This window comes from Panthera uncia (assembly GCF_023721935.1).
Source record: "Panthera uncia isolate 11264 chromosome A1 unlocalized genomic scaffold, Puncia_PCG_1.0 HiC_scaffold_16, whole genome shotgun sequence".
NCBI classification, from domain to species: Eukaryota; Metazoa; Chordata; class Mammalia; order Carnivora; family Felidae; genus Panthera; species Panthera uncia.
Window position 1 is genome coordinate 23,725,336 of NW_026057576.1, and position 17,155 is coordinate 23,742,490.

At 36.7% G+C, this 17,155-nt stretch overlaps 2 protein-coding genes across 9 annotated transcripts in view; both read left to right on the forward strand.

The window, feature by feature from the left end:
• The window catches only part of CPB2 (carboxypeptidase B2), a 49,499-nt gene extending 41,117 nt beyond the window's left edge, over positions 1-8,382 (forward strand). The window contains exons 10-11 of the mRNA XM_049646966.1: positions 3,338-3,425; positions 7,657-8,382. Of these exons, the coding sequence (XP_049502923.1) occupies positions 3,338-3,425; positions 7,657-7,841 (273 nt within the window). The 3' untranslated portion in view covers positions 7,842-8,382. The remainder of the gene's footprint in view (positions 1-3,337; positions 3,426-7,656) is intronic.
• A 276-nt stretch (positions 8,383-8,658) lies between these two features.
• Positions 8,659-17,155, forward strand: part of ZC3H13 (zinc finger CCCH-type containing 13) — a 96,437-nt gene continuing 87,940 nt past the window's right edge. For 5 of the 8 annotated variants that reach the window (XM_049646956.1, XM_049646961.1, XM_049646964.1 and 2 more), the window contains exons 1-3: positions 8,659-9,010; positions 15,407-15,532; positions 15,837-15,946. In XM_049646956.1, coding sequence (XP_049502913.1) covers positions 15,416-15,532; positions 15,837-15,946 — 227 coding nt within the window. In that variant the 5' untranslated portion in view covers positions 8,659-9,010; positions 15,407-15,415. The remainder of the gene's footprint in view (positions 9,011-15,406; positions 15,533-15,836; positions 15,947-17,155) is intronic. The other 3 variants (XM_049646957.1, XM_049646958.1, XM_049646959.1) reach the window with 3 other exon arrangements.

A 17,155-nucleotide genomic window follows, 5' to 3' on the forward strand; every position in this document is an offset into this window, starting at 1 on the left:
GTATCTAAGAAAATAACTGACATACAGCTTGAAGGTCAGGGGGAACCATTCCCCGTGGAACTGATCTACATATAAAGCCCTAACAGCAAGGACAAGAGACTCTGGAATTGTGGGTCTGCTTTGTGGTACCTCGCTTTCAACAACAGATAGATCAAGTCCTGGAACCACACTCATTAATTTGATATCAATGTTGGGAATTGTGTGCACACTGCCCTCTCTAACCCCCAGGGGTTTGGTCCTAGTAAAAGCACCTCCAATTTCAACACTGAAGCGAGAACCGCCCCCCCCCCAACGCCACCTTTTTTTGGAATGTAGTGAATGATACAGAAGTTCAAAGAAGACTCATTTTGTCTGCTAACCCCTCACTCCTTTTTGGTCCCAGATGTCCTATGTTTGGGTTGATGGCAAAGAATGCAAGGGTTCTCGATGGATTGTAGCTGGGATTGGCCGAATTCTCACCGCAGATGCCTTCCAGGCAATGGAAGGGTTATGGCAACAGTCTGATTCTTGCCCAAGTTCTGATCTTTATGTCGTGTTCTGTTTCTTTCTCATTTTATTCTGGTTCTCTTTCCTCTTTCTCTTTTTATGTTTTTAAATGTGTATGTTTTTGTTATTGAAGTATAGTTGACATACAATGTTATATTAGTTTCAACTGTACAACATAGTAATTCCATAGTTCTATGCATTATGCTCAAATGGTAAGTGTAGTTACCATTTGTCACTCTATAACATTATTACAATATTATTGACTATATTCCCTATGCAGTATTTTTTAACCCATGACTTATTTATTTTATAACTGGAAGTTTGTACCTGTTAATTTCCTTCACCTATTTCATCCATTCTCCCAACCCCCTCCCCTCTGGCAACCACCAGTTTCTTCTCTGTAATTATGAATCCGTTTCCATATCTTTGTTTGTTGATTTGCTTTGTTTTTTAGATTTCACATGTAAGTAAAATCATATGGTATTTGTCTTTCTCTAACTTATTTCACTCAGCATAATTCCCTCTAGATCCATTCATGTTGTTGAAAATGGCAAGATCTCATTCCATTTTATAGCTGGGTAATATTTCATTGCACACACACACACACACACACACACATCTTTATGCATTCATCTATCAGCGGATACTTAGGTTACTTCCATAACTTGGCCATTGTAAATAATGCTGCAATAAACATAGGGTCATGTATCTTTTCAAGCAAGTGTTTTCATTTTCTTTGAGTAAATACCCAGTAGTAGAATTACTGGATCATATGATATTTCTATTTTTAATTTTTGAGGAACCTCCACACTGTTTTCCACAGTGTTCACCCCAATTTACATTCCTATCAAACTGTGCGCGTGAGTTCCTTTTGTCCATCTCCATGCCAACACTTTTTATTTCTTGTATTTTTTATAATAGCCATTCTGATAGGTGTAAGGTGATATTTCATGGTAGTTTTGACTTGCATTTCCCTGATATATGGTGATGTTGAGCATCTTTTCATGTATCTGTTCACCATTTGTATGCCTTCTTTGGAAAAATATCCATTTAGGTTCTCTGCCTATTATTTAATTAGATTATTTGTGGGGTATTTTTTTGTTTGTTTTTTGTTTTGGGGTTTTTTTGTTTGTTTATTTGGTTGGTTTTGGTGTTGGTTTTATGTCCTGGTTCTCTTACAAGAATAAACTATAGCCACATTAAGGGCTGGCAGTGGCTGATGACAAATATAATGTTATATGCACTTCCTGAAAATAGCTCATTTAGAACATAAACGTGCTTGATGCTTGCAATTCTTTCTTTTTCTCAAAGGAAAACCTTTAAGGAAAGTTCCTTTCTTGGTGTCATCCTTGAAGAAACGAAAGGATATTTATCATGATTTGGAAATAGAACTAGTCTGATTTTCCCTTGTTTTTGCATTAGTGTTGCCACACATATTTTGTTGAGTTATTTGGTGTAAAATATTGTGTTTGGCGGACACTGATGAAAGAAGCATTCGGTAGGACCCTGCCCTTTAAGAGAACATGATATGGTTAGGGAGCTCAGCCATGAGCAAATGTTACAAGTAGCTATATTCGAGGTGCAGTGACTACTGAATAAGTTGGCCCAGATGGTGCATCCTCAGTTCTGACGGGGCTAGCATGGGGGTGGCCTCGTTAACTGATTCAGAAGGAAATGCTAGATACGCTTGGGGATAAAGTCCCTGTCCCTGAGGAATTTCTCATCTCTTAAAGGGCGACATACTATAAAGAAAACATAATAATAAAGGGCGATTGCCATCAAAGAACAGATACACTTTCAGCCAGAAATGGAAAGACAGGAATTCCATAGACAGACCGGGAAGGGAGGACATAGGACATTCAAAGCGGAGGAGATGCGTCCCCGCAGAAAGTGTGTTCAGGGGACCCTGTGGGTGTGAGAGTAGAGAGTGACGCCATCAGAAAGTAGATGTGGTCCGCTTGTTGGCATGTCAGAATAAATTCGTGTTTTGTTCTGTAGACAATGATGGTCCATTACCATTTTTTTGAACAAAGGAGGGGTACAACATAATATGCGCTGATACTCCTCTGGGTTATTCAAGAGAGTGACAGCGGATGCTAGCCTGAACTTCGCGAAAGGTCTGGATAAGCTAGAAACAAATGTAGTGGAACAACAGACTTACTTATTAGCCTGGTCCACACTGGGCACATGATCCTTTTTATGTGATGAGTCTTTAGTAGTTATTAGGCATTTTACCCAAGAAGAGAATGGAGTTTGCGAGAAGGAAACGAAGTAAGCATTAGGTATATGTAATATTTACACAGGTTGCATTTAAAGTTTGGTGATGATTTTGTGTAGGAGTAGGGTAACCCCAGGCGGTTTGCCTTTGGAATACAGTTATACCTCATTGTATATAAGAAACGAACTCCTAAAAAAATGCATGTGAGAATTATTTTTTCTTCAAGTTAAATCAAATTTTCAATGTACTAGAAGAGTCTATGTTTAATGCCACCCAACTGTGATTTCCATAAAAGTTTATTTATTCTTACTACGCAGATTTTTCATATCAACAGTTTTCTCTAGCTTTATTCAGATATAACTGATGTTTAACATCATGTAAGTTTAAGGTGTACAATGTGATGATTTGATACACTTACACATTGTTTAGCTGGAAATTTAACTGGAAATGTATATAACCAACACTCCCCCAATTCATTCACCCCCACCCCCCTAGCAACCAGCAATATACTTTCTTTTTCTTCACCTACACAGTTTGATTCATTTAATATATGATGATTTTTTTAAAGAAACTTCTGCTTGTCCCGCTCCAAAGCTGCACATTAACTGAAATTTCATATTCTATTGATTTCAGTCTCTAGTGGCCAGTGAAGCAGTCCGTGCTATAGAGAATACTAATAGAAATACCAGATATACACATGGCAGTGGTTCAGAAAGTTTATGTAAGTATTTCTTCTTAACATCTTGGAGAACTGTGAGCTACTAAAGAAATCTGTGTGTTTGCTTTTTCTGTGCGGATTTAATTTTTCTAAATGCAATCTTTAAACCGGTCACACGTAAAATAGTTGGATTATAACAATTAGAAATGGAAGCATAATAGCTATGACAGCACTGAGCAAGGCTATATTAATAAATGAATACACTGAAGACAAAATGGTATTTAAGAAATCGTGTTCATTGCTACAGAGTAGAGATTATAGAATTGTCATCATAGTAGTTGAGTGAAGGAGGAAAGGCCATAAAGGGTTAAAAGAATGTATAAGATGCCAATGGCCACCGTGTAAGGTTGCACAGGTTGAACAGTATATAAATCTGAGGAACACTCTTTACATTAGATGCTTGCTAGTGACAGGCGGTGCTCACTAGAGTACATTATCATTAAATGTCTTTTGCTTGTATCACACTGATGATAGCTCATATACGGCAAACTCTTAAGAAATATTTTAAAATTTAATTTCTGCTGGCAGATATTCATTGGGGGACTCCTTTTTACCCACATTGGGAAGACAGATAATGATTTTTATCTTTTGCAACTGGAGGGGGAGATGGAGAAAGAGGAAGAGAAAATAAACATGTCACCAGGCGTCCACAAACTGCGACCCACAGGTCAAATTCAGCTTACTGCTTGTGAGGCACAGGCCTGTGAGATAAGAACAGTTTTTCCATTTTTTAAATGGTTGAGGGAAAAAACACAAAATAGCGAGATTTTGTGACACGTTAAAATTATATGAAATTCAGATATCAGTATCCAAAAATAAAGTTAAAAAAAAATTTTTTTGCACTTATTTATTTTTGAGAGGCAGAGAGAGACAGAGAGTGAGTGGGGGAGGGGCAGAGAGAGAATGAGACAGAATCCAAAGCAGGCTCCAGGCTCTGAGCTGTCAACACAGAGCTCGACGCGGGGCTCGAACCCACAAACTGTGAGATCATGACCTGAGCTGAAGTCGCACGCTTAACCGACTGAGCCACCCAGGCACCCCCTAAAAATAAAGTTTTATCTGAACACAGACACACGCATTTATTTATGTATTGTCTATGATAGCTCTCATGACAGTAGTATCGAATAGTTTTATGATATAATTTGTGGCTCACAAAACCTAAAGCATTTACTATCCGGTCCTTTACAGGTAAAGTTTGCCAATCTCTGATGTAAACAACTAAATAGTAAAATAGAGTATAATCCCATCAATATGTGAAGAATATAAAATAGTCTTAAGGGTTTGAGGATGACTGCAGGAGAGAGAGGTTACTTAGCTAAAGTGACCTAGGAAGGTCTCTCTCTGTAGGTGACACTTCTGGGAGACCTACCTGACAAGTGGCTGCCCAACAATGGTGTCAGGGGAAAACCAAGGAGAGGAAATGGCTTGTGTAAAAGCCCTGAGGCAATATTTAAAACCTCAAAGTTTTCTTTAACAGGTATGATCTACGGGAGTAGAAAAATACATTCAGCTTAATAATCACATTCATATGATTTTCGATAAATTGCTTTACCCCTGGATGTCCTATTAGTAGAAAGTCCAGAATCTTCCTCTTCCTCCTCAACTACCCCTAAAATGTCTCACAACAAAGTGGGGCCAGATTGGCCACATGGTGTCTCTGTCTCTTGGTGTCACTGGTCCACTGTTACCTTTGCTGACCCAGGTCCTTGCTCTGTCGGAGAGGCACCCCACACCCTCCTTTCACAATTCAGAGCTTTCTTGATTCCCATTCTCTTCTCTACCATTGTTCCCCAAAGCATAACCATAGAGCCTCAGGGCTGAAGAGCTTTAAAAGTAACTTTCTGTTGTGGTGAAATCAGTCTATCTCTACATACTCTTTCATTCATTCATTCATTCATTCATTCATTCAGTATACATCTGTGTGGTTGTGTGCATAAGCATGAGAAAATGGCTAGAAGAAGAAATGCCAAATATTGAGAGTGGTTGTTCTGAATAACTTATTTAATCCACCGCTGATGGATATTTTTCGGTATTATAAACAATGCTTTGGTAAATACCTTTGTAGTTAATTCAAGTATAGGTATAGAAAGAGGCAAAAATGATCACTTTACACGTTACAGGATTGTCTACCTGGAAAACAGTAGAAATCAACCAAAAATATTAGTAACAATCAAAAGTTGAGTAATGTTTGGGACACCTGGGTGGCTCAGTTGGTTAAGTGTTCTGTTCTTGATTTTGGCTCAGGTCATGATGTCATGGTCACAAAATTGAGCCCTGAGTTGGGCTCCATGCGGATGTGGAGCCTGCTTAAGATTGTATCTCTCTCTCTCCTTCTACCACTCCCCTGAGTGCACACACACACTCTGTCTCACAAAACAAAACAAGAACACAAAGTTGAGTAAGGTGGCTGACTGTGAACTAACTATACAGAAATCTAAAGCCCTCTTATATAAAAAAATAATAATAATCAGGTAGAAAATAAATACCCCTCTATATGTACATACACACACGCACATATATATACATACAGATACATACATATATGTGAATTCATTGTTGAATGCATATTTGTGTCTACACACACAAATAAATCCATATATCTACATGAAAAACCTAGAAAATTTTACTGGTAACCATAAAAGAAAATAAATAAAAGGAGAAATGCAGCATGTTTTTGAGTGGGAAGACAATATAAAAATGTGTCAGTTGTGCTAAATTAGTCTGTATATTTAATGCAATCCTAATGAACAGTTCAATGACTTTGAACTTCCTTTGAAAGAATAAAGTTGGTAGATGAGCTCGTAAAATTCTGAAAAATGAGGCTAATAGGAGAATTTGCCCCAACCAGGTATTAACGCACGAACAGAGCCTGGGAGAAACAGATCAACAGAAGGGAGTAGAAGAACAGAAAGACACTTAAATACATAAGGACGTCTAGTATCTCATAAAGGAGGCACTTCTAAGAATGTTATTCAATTAATAGGGTTGGAGAACCTGACAACTTACTTAGAAAAAGAAATTAATTTATTACTAACATGTCTTTCTCCAAATTACATTCCAGATAAAATATTTTAAGATAAATCCTCTGCCATAAGCCAAGTCAAAAGCGAAATAAGCAAATAAAAAAAAGTTTACATATTACACAAGGCAAATAGCACTAATATTGCTGTTATAAACAATCTATAAAATGAATCGAGTAGAAAAATAAGCAAAATATACACTAGAAAAATTGAGTAGAAAAATATATAAAGATGGACAATAAATATAGCAAATAAAATGTCCAATTCAGCGGTAATCAAAGAAACAAGGCGATTTTGTGGTATTTTTCACCCATAGAATTGCCAGAAATGCATGATTCCTGTGGATGGTATGGGAAGGGAAGTGGGCATATTCATACCCTGCTAGTGGAGGGGTAAATTAGTTCAATTCTTTTGAAGATTATTTGGCAACATGTAGCATAATCGTAAAAAGTACATACTCTTAGGCTGGTAAATCTGCTTCTAGGAAAGAATATTCCAAAGAAGCAAAGAAGCAATTAGTGAAAACCAGAAAGTGCATTGTGAAGTTGTTTATATTAATTAGAAATCAGAAAAAAATCTAAAGGTCTCCAAGTAAATAATTATTATATCCAGCTTTATAGTGTAGTGCTATGAGATCATGAAAAAATGATATTATAGATTTGAAGTCATTAAGACATAAATATGGTCAGAGAGATCATGTTTAGAAATGTTACAGGGGCACCTGGGTGGCTCAATCGGCTAACGTCTGACTCTTGATTTCAGCTCAGTTCATGATTTTTCAGTTTGTAAGTTGGAACCCCATGTCTGGCTCCCCACTGCTGATGGTGTGGAGCCTACTTAGGATTCTCTCTTTGCTCCTCCCCCACTCTCTCTCTCTCTCTAAAAATAAATAAACTTAAAAAAAAGAAGAAATGTTACAACACTTCATGTATAGGATGATCTTATTTATGTAGGAAAAAATTATGTTAAAGCATGCACTGAGGGGAAAAAAAGACACTAAAATGTTAATAGTGATTACTACTCTTTGGCAGGGTTATGGGTAATTTCTTCCTTAACCTGTTTTTCTTCAGTCTCCATTTTCTACCAGAGACTTAGATTACTTAATAATCAGAAAAAAAGCAGAGCTATTTTTAATTTTAGGGGGAAAAATTCCATTTTGTTAGTTAACTTGAAACATTGTATTTCAAAAAGTAATTTCTTCTTTCTTCTTGTAGACCTAGCTCCTGGAGGTTCGGATGACTGGATCTATGACTTGGGCATAAAATACTCGTTTACAATTGAACTTCGAGATAAAGGCAAATATGGATTCTTGCTGCCAGAGCGTTACATCAAACCCACTTGTACAGAAGCTCTTGCTGCTGTCTCTAAGATAGCTGGGCATGTCATCAAGAATGTTTAATACTCTTGATTTTTCCACTCTTCTCCCATATTTTAATTTACCGATTCCAACAAGACTAAATCATCGTACCAATTCTTTTTAAAGTTTTATCCGTAGTTTTGAGAAAAGCTTTTTCCTATTCCTTGGTTTTGTCAAAGAAAAGGCCAAAATAAATGCTACCTTAAAATTAAGGCAGAAAAGGGCTCACATTGCTTTATTCTTTCTAAAAAAATATGTAAGAGGCTAGATATGAATTTTTTTTCTTTGATTAAGGACGTTTGACCATCGATCTCAAGCAATTTTAATAACTAGTTTCTTGCAGATCATTGGACCACAAAAGGAAAGGTGGTTAGGACATTAAAGATTTCTGCTCCAAATTTTCAACGAACTGCCTTGCGCCTTTAAAAACCCAACCGTGTCTTGTTTGCTCTACAGTAATAAGCGAAGGCCCAGAAAGCGGAGGAGCCGAGGAGTGTCAACAACAGTACAAACACCGTCTATCACCTCTCAGTGCACATTGCTGAGCACATGAATGAATGGCTGTAGTTATTGTCAACAACCAATGTGGCATTTTGTGCATTTACTACAGCTGTTTATTTTAAGACATTATATAATAAAAGGCGTAAACTCTTTCTCTTAGATTCACTTTTTATTGGCAACCTTGGCTCCCCCCCTGGCTCGGGCACGCCTCTCCGGGGGTCTCTTACCCAGCACAGACGTGATGATTTCCCCGGCCCTCCTAGGAGCCGACGTTACGCCCGGGGGCGTGTCTCCGAAGGGGCGGTGCCTGCGCGCTGACGACTAATCTGGAGGCCGGAAGCTGCCGCGGTCTAGAGGGGATCAGGGCAAACACTTGACTTCCGGCGGCGTTTTGAGTCGGTTCTCCTAGCGGCCTGGTAGTGTTTTCGTTTCCTTTTCTTACTCTCCAGTCTCTCTTCGTTCTTTTTCTTCCTACGTGTCAGTCTCACTTGACCCTGGCGAAGCGGCGGGCGGGTTCTGCTTCTCAGCCACCCCGGGGGCCCGTCGCTAGCGGAGGGCCGGTTCCCGGGAGTCGCGCGCGCACCTCCTTCTCCTCGTCGTCGTCTTCCCGGGTCCAGGCGCGGGGACAGAGAGTCGCCTCCCCCGCTCCTCGGAGCGGTGGTGGCGGTAGCGCCTCCCGACTGAGCTTGCGACAGGAGCTCGGGGAGGAGGTAAGCTTGAATTGTGTGAATTGGTGTGGGTACTGGGGGAAAGGCGTTGGGCGGACCCGGGATGGGGAGGCCCCGAGTTGTCCTACATCCCCGCTCGGGTCACGTCAGGATTTTTAGCTCTCCTTCAGCATCCCACCCTTAACTGTGCAATACCTCCTTCGGCTCAGGCTTCGTTTCTCGCTCTTGTACTGATTCTGACGAGTTTGTCTACGGAGTCGGGTCTATTCAGACAAAAGGCTGTGCCGGGACACTACCATTTGTGGGCTTGGGAACCCTTGGCGCAGTATTCGCATTTGTATAAGCTGGAAGCGGGCAGGAATATGGTGTTAGATTTAGAGGCTCCCTCTTACGCATTCCAGATCTATTAGGAAAAATTATCTTGCTGTTGGTTGTATTTGGTCTTGCTTATTGCCCGACAGTGGTCATTTAGAGATTTGGGTCCTGGAGGTTGAGTGCTGCTTTATCTTTACATTCCTAGGTAGTTACTTTTGGCAACCTATCTGTCAGAAGCCGGGGAAAGTGGAGCGAAAGGAGAGGGTCTGTTGTTTGGCATTATCTCTTTCTAAAACAGGTTAAAATAATTTATGTGGCTGGAAAATTATTCAAAGTTGATATTACTTGAATGATATTGGTAGGATCTTGTTTGTGGAGCGTAGCGGCTTACGCTTTTGGGTTATATTACAAAGTTTTCAGGTAATTTGAAGCACTCTGAAAATTATAGACGTATACTATCTGAGACGTTTTGGGGTTTTTTGAAAAAAACAATTTTAAAAGTTTGGAAAATATCTTCACACTTCAACTTTTCAAAGACCGTGATACCGTTGCAGTTAATCTAAATGTTTATGGTGCCAGTTAGCGGAATCTAGTTCTGTAATATTTGAAATGACTGGCTTTAGTACCTAAGCGACAATATTTTGGAGAGTTTTGTGGATATAATGTGTAGATTTTAATATATTTTCCAATTCTTACTGAAGTATTAAGATTATATCATGACAATTTAAACAAGAGACTACTAAGAATATTAATGCTGGTATATAGCAGTTTGTGTCTGTAAAAATAGTTGCACCATGAAACTTAGACTTTTATCGTGTGGATCTGTTACGATCCAGTTTTATCAAATGCATGCCTCTTACTGGCTTCCTAATCATTGCTGATTCGAAATGAATGTTGATTGCGTATTTAAGGTATGCAAATCCAATTTTCATATTAGTAAATTAATACTAAAATCCATAAGTGATGCTATTTCCACTTATGTACAAGTTATTAGAATTTTTACAAGTTGTCAGTGTTAATTTGTATTACAGTATGCATTGGCAGTTAAATATAGAAAGCAAAATTGTTTAATTTACATTTATTTGAAGAATTGGTTTTTAGTGGATGTTTCCCCCACTTCCTCCAACCCCACTCTCCATTTCATATAGAGTTGGAGCTAGTTAGCAACAGTTGAAAATTAACTGGTGTTGCTGTAGAAAGTGTCTTTATATTTTTTTGGTAGTGTGTATGTTGCAGTTTAGTTTATTTCACTTTATCCTGGTTGCCAGCATTGGCTATTCTCTGTGCATAGTCTTTTTTAACAAATTATTTTTATTGCACTGTGCTGCAGTATTGCCTTGCTCATAGAAGTGTAGTCAATTTAGTTCTGTTAGTTTTGTTTGGAATTCAGTTTGGAATTGTTTTAGTCTATTTATAAGTAACATGCAAGGTTGTTTTAGAAAGTTCTTTTTAAAAATATTCTCCCAGATTATGCATCAAATACGTTTCTAAGGTCTGTTTTTTCTTTTAAAAATATGAACTATAGATATGAAGAGACCTTATTTTTAATATAAGCCTTTTAATTTTAGAACTTCAGTGGGTAGAGGTTTCTTCTAGTACCAGTTAGTACATTTATGTAGTTTTAATTGTTTAATTATTTGACAGTTTCCTAATATGCCACGACTCATCCAGATTAAAATAATTTATGTTTTCGTTTGTGCTAAGGGAAGTTGAGGCCTCAAAAAGATATAATTAGGGGCACCTGGGTGGCTCAGTTGGTTATGCATCTGACTTCAGCTCAGGTCATGATGTCGCAGTTTGTGAGTTTGAGCCCCGTGTCAGGCTCTGTGCCGATAGCTCAGAGCCTAGAGCCTGCTTCTGATTCTGTGTCTCCCTCTCTCTCCAACCCCCCCCCCCCACCTTGTGCTCTGTCTCTCTCAAAAATAAATAAAAACATTAAAAAAAAGAAGATGTAATTCTGTATTGTAGTGAGGATACTAGAATTGATACATGTTTTATTGACACAATTTTAGTAATTAGGCTTCAGGAATAATTAATAATTTAAAAAGAGGTTTCTATGTGTTTCTCCTTTCTTAGCCATATTTATGTAGTATGTAGCTTTGAGTACATTGCCATATTTGTAAGTTTGGGAGGAAAAGGAGGGACAGTTTCCATTTATTAAGACCCTCTTTTGTTATATTTTAATAGAGTCAAACTTTGTGTCCCCTGTTTTCCTTTTTTCAGTTGAAAAGATATCATGAAAATTTTGATATTTATTTACTGTGCAAATAGAGGGGAGAAATAGGAAAATAACTCAATAGACTTTCACCAGTGTCACCTGGGCTTTGATAATGATGGTGTTTGGGAAAGACTTGATAATGTGGGTGAAAGTGTGATGACAGTTTGAAATCAAAGAATAATTTGAAAACAAATCTGGGGGGAGAGCTTTTAAAGTCTCTGAGATAGGGAAGACTTTAATATTTACATTTTTAATTTCCTTGTTTCTAACTTTTCTCATATGCTTTGAAGCATTTGCTTATTGAAGCGTGTTCAGATGTTAATTGAAAAAGGTTTTTCCCCCCTCAGTCATATCTATATTTTATTCTGTTATGGTGTTTTTTTTCTTTTTTTTAAAGTTATTTGTTTATTTGAGCGAGAGAGAGAGAGAGAGACAGAGAGAGAGAGAGAGACAGAGAGAGAGACTGCACAGGGGAGGGGCAGAGAGAGAGAGAATTCCAAGCAGGCTCTGCACTGAGCAAGGCTCGAATTCACAGACGGTAAGATCAGGACCTGAGCCGAATCAGGAGTTGGACCCTTAACCAACTGAACCACCCAGGTGCCCTTCTGTTGTGGTATTTATTTGCCTTTGAGGGCCCAAATTTTTAGAATGAAAATTCTAATTAAGTCATATTAATTGGTAACATACTTTTAAAGTAATAAATTAATATATATGAGTAAATGCTTTTCATGTATTGCAGGTTTGTGTATATATTTAGACAAACAGGATTTTTTTTTTTAAATGTTTATTTATTTTTGAGACAGCAGAGCATGAACGGGGGAGGGTCAGAGAGAGAGGGAGACACAGAATCTGAAGCAGGCTGCAGGCTCTGAGCCGTCAGCACAGAGCCCGATGCGGGGCTCGAACCCACGAACCGTGAGATCATGACCTGAGCCGAAGTCGGACGCCCAACCGACTGAGCCACCCAGGCGCCCCTAGACAAACAGGATTTAAAACATATTTTGTCTTCCTTGCAAACATGAAGCATTTTGTCTATGCCAACCATGAATGTTTCAGTAATAATATTTAAGTAACTATTATTGATGACTACTGATGGAAGTTCCTAGATAGATGATCGGAAGAATTCCTATTCCTTTCAATTAGAAAAGTTCAAGTCCTACTTTTTCCCTTTGCCTCAGATTTTTTTTTTCTGTCCACGACCACCCTATAACATAGACTTGGTGTTCAAAGTCAGTGCAGTTTTGAGAGGAGGTCTGATACTGTTGGATGCTGAGAATATGACTTTTATTTCTTTGCTGTTTTCCCCTAAGTTGGGAGACTCAACAGTAGCTAAAAGTAAAGTTCTAGTGATAATCACTATGTAGGTGAATCTTTACTAGTTCTTGATGTCACCGGTACAAGCAGCTTTGTCTCTGTGGGAAAGAGTGACAAGAATACAGGAAGGGGTGTACGATTCAGTCATTAGTCCTCACTTGAATATCTTTGACATATAGTCTGAACCTTTTGAAACCTTCAAAGTTGATGTTAATGATCTAGCATTAGAGAGAAGCTGTGGTTTTCAGTGGTAGGTCAGGGGGGTAGTGGAGTCCTGATCCAAGCAACAGATTACAGAGCAGGAAGGAGCCCTCAGAAAAACAAGAAGGGAGATGCTAGATGACCAGTGTTTTAGGTATAATAATAAATAGCTTCTTGCCTCGATTATGGAACGCACTACCATTAATTTTTTTTTTTTTTTTTGGAGGAGGGTGTGTTGGAAGTGTTGGCATGCGGAGATACATAGGAGTTTTGTGAGCAGAACTATTTCCTTTGAGAGTGGAGGGAAATACGTTAAGGTTAGGGTTAGTCTTCTTGAGGCAGTGTGGTGGGGTGGTGTGCCTGTTTTCCAAGTTCTAAATAACTGGTAATAGCTAATAAGGAACTTCTAGAACTCCTTCAATTTTAAGTTTATTAATAAATGTTTTAAAAATTGAATTAGTGAATGAGGATTATAATGTGCATCTATGTATTAGTACTTATAATAACATATAATGAAACTTTAAATATGCTTTTGTTCTAAACGTTCCCTGTATATTTTGTGACATACTCACTTTTTATTGCCTCCTGCTCTGATATAAATTGTAAAAAAGTGGTTTTCTCAGTTAATCAAAGCTCTACGTTTTCTAGATCTTTCCTCAGCTCCCTTTATCTTGGCTTTCAGCTCTCTAAAGAACATTTTAGTTTGGTAAATCAAATGGGTACATGAAATTTTACCAACTTTTACTCTGTAAATTCTCATTTGGGCTGAGAATGAAATCAAAGATTATCTTAGAGTAGTAACTGTTGGATGTACAGTTGGCTGTAAAGTTCCTTACTCAGAGAACACTTGACACATATGTGATTTCATGTTGCAGCAAATTCTTATTTATGGGACACTCGATGCTAATTTTTAAAAATTTGTAACTAAAATTATTTTCTGAATTCTTTAAATTACTAAATATTAATTAATAAAATGGTTGTATTTTATATTAAAGAATAAGACTGTACCTTTTTTTCCAATTTAAAACTACTCTATCATTTCCTATTTTTCTCTTGGTTCATTATCTTTTGTTCATTTGTCAAATGTTGTCCTTATTCTTAGGATTCTTTTAAAAATGTGACCTGAAAAGAAGTATCTAACTAAACCAAATATTGTTTATAATTTTTTTAAAGTTTTGATTTGGTACTCTCATGATTTAATTTCCTTTCAAATTATGTATCTTTGTTTTGAAACCACATTAAAGAGCTTTTTGAATTTGTGAACTTTATGGAGACCAGTTCTGTACCAAATGGAACTTTTGCCTCTTTGGCTGCGATTGTTCATTCTAGTAACTTTTGACTATTGATAAGATTTCAGCTATTTAGATTGTATGAAATTTGAATGGGTTAGTGGTTTTTTTTGGAGTCTTAGTTAGGCAGTTCTTACCCAATTCCCAGAGTGATGTACTAAGTTGTTCTAGATCTGGAATTTAATATTGTTTTCTAATGTATATCATAATACTGTTATCTGACGTTTTCATTTCCAGTTGAATCACCTGATTATATACTTGGATTTGTTTTGTTATGGTTTCAGTTTTAAATGTTTTATTTACTTTTGTAAAATATTTGTACAATTTGTCTTTCTTATTTCTAAATGGTAAGGTAGCCTGTTCATCACTTTTAGCATCTTTGATTTTTATGTCAGTGTGGTATATAAATTATAGAAACATCTTGACTTCTAGTTCTGTAGCCTGTTCCATTTTGAAAGAAAGTCATTTTATCAACATTGACTTTTTTTTTATATGTATATAATTGGAAAATAAATGTCCTTGAATAGACTGTTCTTTTTTAAGGTCTGTAAGGTGGAGAAAATACTTAAATAGTTTTCACTTTTCTCCCAAGCTGCTTTTTGGAATATACCTAATGTCATGAACCGTATAAAGCATAATTTCTGCTATCACCTGATCTTATTTCCTGTTCTCTTTGACATAGCTTTTCCCGTTAAGTAGTTGATAGAGAATGATAGTACAACTTTTCCTTGAAGGATAGTTAACTAAGTTTTGAAACTTTTATAAGGAACGTAGAAACTAAACATTTTACAGTGTGTTTTCTGAGGTTGAATGTACTTTGAAAACTGTATGAGTAGAATATTATTCATTCTGCAGAAGAGGTAAAATTGTAGCCAACAGGTTCCAAAGTTGTTATAAATTTACTAAGAAGGTATGCCTTAGAAGATACCAACTGTTTATCTCTGTTTACCTGTGACCTCTCCAATGCCTTTTTTCTCCTGAGAAAAATTCCCCATAATTTTGCAGTGTGATCTACAGCTTTATCTAAATGTAAGTTATAGGCTCAGTTAATTTAAAATGGAAGAATTTTACAGTTTTGCCTCTCTCTCTTTTTGGTTAAAGTAGTACAAAATGTCAAAAATTAGAAGGAAGGTCACAGTGGAAAATACCAAGACCATATCTGATAGCACATCCCGAAGACCCAGTGTATTTGAGAGGCTCGGACCCAGCACTGGCAGTACAGCAGAGGTGAGTTGTCACTAGAACAGTCACAGGGGTTGTCTTATAATCCTATTCTTGAAATACTGATTTGTATCATAAAGGTGAACGGGTTATTGTAGGAATGTTCAGTAAATTTTTAAAACCAAGTAGCATAAAGAGGAATGAGAAGAGTCACAGTTTTCATGTTTTTTTCCCTGGTATTTTTATTGTTTGGGGGATAATGTATCTCAGGTTATCTGGAGTTTTGGTAGAATTTGTTTTAATTTTGTCCCTGTAGCGTCGTTTATCCAGAAATAAATCTGAAATTTACATAGTAATATCTGTCTCTTAGACACAGTGCCGTAATTGGCTGAAGACTGGCAACTGCCTCTATGGAAACACATGTAGATTCGTACATGGCCCTTCACCCCGTGGTAAAGGTTATAGCAGCAATTATAGAAGGTAAATTAAGAACTTTGAATTGTTCATATACTGTTAGAAGATGGTTTTTGTAATTTATCTAGTATAAAAATCTGAAATACAAACATATTTGATCAGATTTTCTCTTTTGGTGGTAGATCAACGAGATCTTTCTAGTTGTTAATTTCAAGATTAATAAAATGTATGCTTTAAAATTATTTGCTCAGTATTTATTGTTTTTGCCAACAGATTTTTTTGTATGTATGACTTACCCCCCCCCATTATGTATTAAAATGGTTTAAGATAGAATATTATGGATTTATTTTTACTGAGGGGAGACTTTTTAACTCTTAAAATATTAAAATTTGAAATGGATATAACTTTAGCTTTTTAAGATGTTCTGAATTCAAATCTTAATGACAAAAGACAATCCACTGCAGACTCTGTAGATTAAAATGCATCTGCCAAATCTCTAAACTGTGTATTAATGTAAAATATGTATTTATATGTGGATAAAGGTACTACTACCTATTTAGAACATCTTTTTTGCCTTTGATAAAGGCAAAGCTAAATGAAATTTTTCAATAAAGCCCTTTTATTTTTCTTTCAGTTCAGTTCACGATTTTGTTATTGTGTTTAAATATGTAACATATGTAAAGATTGTCACAAAAGCGGTTTAAACTTGATTGGTAAACAAACAATTAACCAAGTCGTAAAATTGAATGTGCTGATTGCCTTGGCTACAGCAAGAGTGTAAAAATCAAACATTAGCATTTGCAGTTTTTTTTTTAATAAGTGAATTGATGTGTGTGTGTGTATAGATTTTGAGGCCTAATAGAATTTAAAATTCAAACGCTGAACTGGCTTTCTGTTCATGTAAACATACATTTTAGCTTACTTGTGATGCTGAATACTCTGTTTTATTTGTATTTAGATTGTCATCTGTGCCCTCTGTTAATGTGGGAAAACCACTTCTTTTATATGTTTAAGTATCTGTAAAAATACACACCTGGGTAAAGTATTTCAATAATTTTAATGTTTTGTTTATGTTATTACCACACTTTAATACATACTTTAATTCATCTGTGAAATTCGTTGTTAACTGACAGAAAATTTTTATAGAAGGGGTAATTTTGAGGAAAATGGGCAGAGAAATTGGCCTAAAATGGAAAAATACAGTGTCATTACTAGACTTGGAATAAAGGATTTTTTAACTTTGTGCATGTTTTTCCGTTTGATAACCCTCTTTGG